The sequence below is a fragment of the Emiliania huxleyi genome (genome assembly GCF_000372725.1).
Source record: "Emiliania huxleyi CCMP1516 unplaced genomic scaffold EMIHUscaffold_5583, whole genome shotgun sequence".
NCBI classification, from domain to species: Eukaryota; Haptophyta; order Isochrysidales; family Noelaerhabdaceae; genus Emiliania; species Emiliania huxleyi.
The window spans coordinates 1-1,555 of NW_005197813.1; the positions used below are offsets into that span (position 1 = coordinate 1).

General features: G+C 75.8%; 1 protein-coding gene across 1 annotated transcript; it reads right to left on the reverse strand.

Annotated features, from left to right (window-relative positions):
• Positions 1 to 34: 34 nt before the first annotated feature.
• EMIHUDRAFT_257004 (hypothetical protein) lies at positions 35 to 1,057 on the reverse strand (the record flags this gene model as incomplete). Its single annotated transcript, XM_005765360.1, has 2 exons — positions 35 to 44; positions 651 to 1,057. Coding segments are annotated over 2 exons (417 nt in total), but the record flags the coding sequence as incomplete, so codon positions are not given.
• Between the last annotated feature and the right edge of the window lie 498 nt (positions 1,058 to 1,555).

The window sequence follows — 1,555 nt, forward strand, 5'->3', positions numbered from 1 at the left end:
CCCGTTTGTTCCGGTCGGGCGTATGACAGGTCGCTCACGGGCGCCTGCTTGTCGAACAAGCTCGAGTCCTGGTACGTGGTGGCGGCGCGGAGGTCGAGCAGCTGCACGTCAGGCGGCGGCGGCGACGGCGAGGCGGACGGTGACGGCGGAAACGCCGAAGCGAGATGGCGGCGGAGCATGGCAGGGCGCAGGGAGGCGGCGGCAGAGGCGGCGGTGGTGACGGCGAGGCTGACGGCGGCGGAGAGGGAGAGGCGGAGGGAGGCGGTGGCGACGGCGACGCGGAAGGAGGTGGCGGGGAGGGAGAGGCGGAGGGAGGCGGCGGCGAGGGCGACGCGGACGGAGGCGGCGGCGACGGCGAGGCGGAAGGAGGCGGCGGCGAGGGCGAGGCGGACGGAGGCGGTGGCGATGGTGAGGCGGACGGCGGCGGGGGCGAGGGCGATGCCGAGGGAGGCGGCGGCGACGGCGACACGGATGCCGGCGGGGGTGACGGCGATGCTGGGGGCGGCGGGGGCGACGGCGATGCTGAGGGCGGCGGCGGAGATGGTGAGGCGGACGGAGGCGGCGGCGACGGCGACGCGGATGGCGGCGGCGGCGACGGCGAGGCCGACGGAGGCGGCGGGGACGGCGACGCGGAGGGAGGCGGTGGCGACGGCGACGCGGAAGGAGGTGGACCATTGCGATTTCCTGCGAAGACGTAGAACTTGCACACCGTCAGCCCCGCCGCAGACGGCCGGTTGAGGTAGATGTAGCGCCCCAACGCGTTGATCTCCACCTCCAACATCACGTTCGACAACACGCTCACGTCCGACTTCACCAGCGCGTTGCCCGTGTACGTCTCTGCCGTCGTGCCGAGATAGATGTCGACGTCCGTCAGCCGCTCCGCGCAGCAGTCGTTGCGGTTCTGCAGCCGCACGTAGCGCACATACACCTCGCTCCCGAGGTCGACGCCCCACCACTGGCTTGTGTATTGGCCGCACTCGGCCCACGGCCGTCCCGTCGTGCTGTCGGCGTATGACAGGTCGCTCACGGGCGCCTGCTTGTCGAACCAGCTCGAGTCCTGGTACGTGGTGGCGGCGCGGAGGTCGAGCAGCTGCACGTCAGGCGGCGGCGGCGACGGCGAGGCGGACGGCGGCGGCGGCGACGGCGAGGCGGACGGCGGCGGCGCAGGCAGGGCGGAGGGAGGCGGCGCAAACGGCGGCGGCGGCGACGGCGGTGGCGTGGCCGCCTTGCCGGGCGGGGTGGGTGGCGGCGACGGCGGCGGGGTCGGAGCCTTGCCCGGCGGGAAGGGCGGCGGCGAAGGCGGAGGCGGCGCCGCTGGTGGCGCGGCCGGCGGCGCCGCTGGTGGCGCGGCCGGCGGCGCCGCTGGTGGCGCGGTCGGTAGTAGCGCCGCTGGTGGCTCAGGCGGCGGCGCCGCTGGTGGCGCGGTCGGTAGCGCCGCTGGTGGTAGAACCACTGGTGGCGCGGCCGGCGGCGCCGCTGGTGGCGCGGTCGGTAGTAGCGCCGCTGGTGGCGCGGCCGGCGGCGCCGCTGGTGGCGCGGTCGGTAGCGCCGCTGG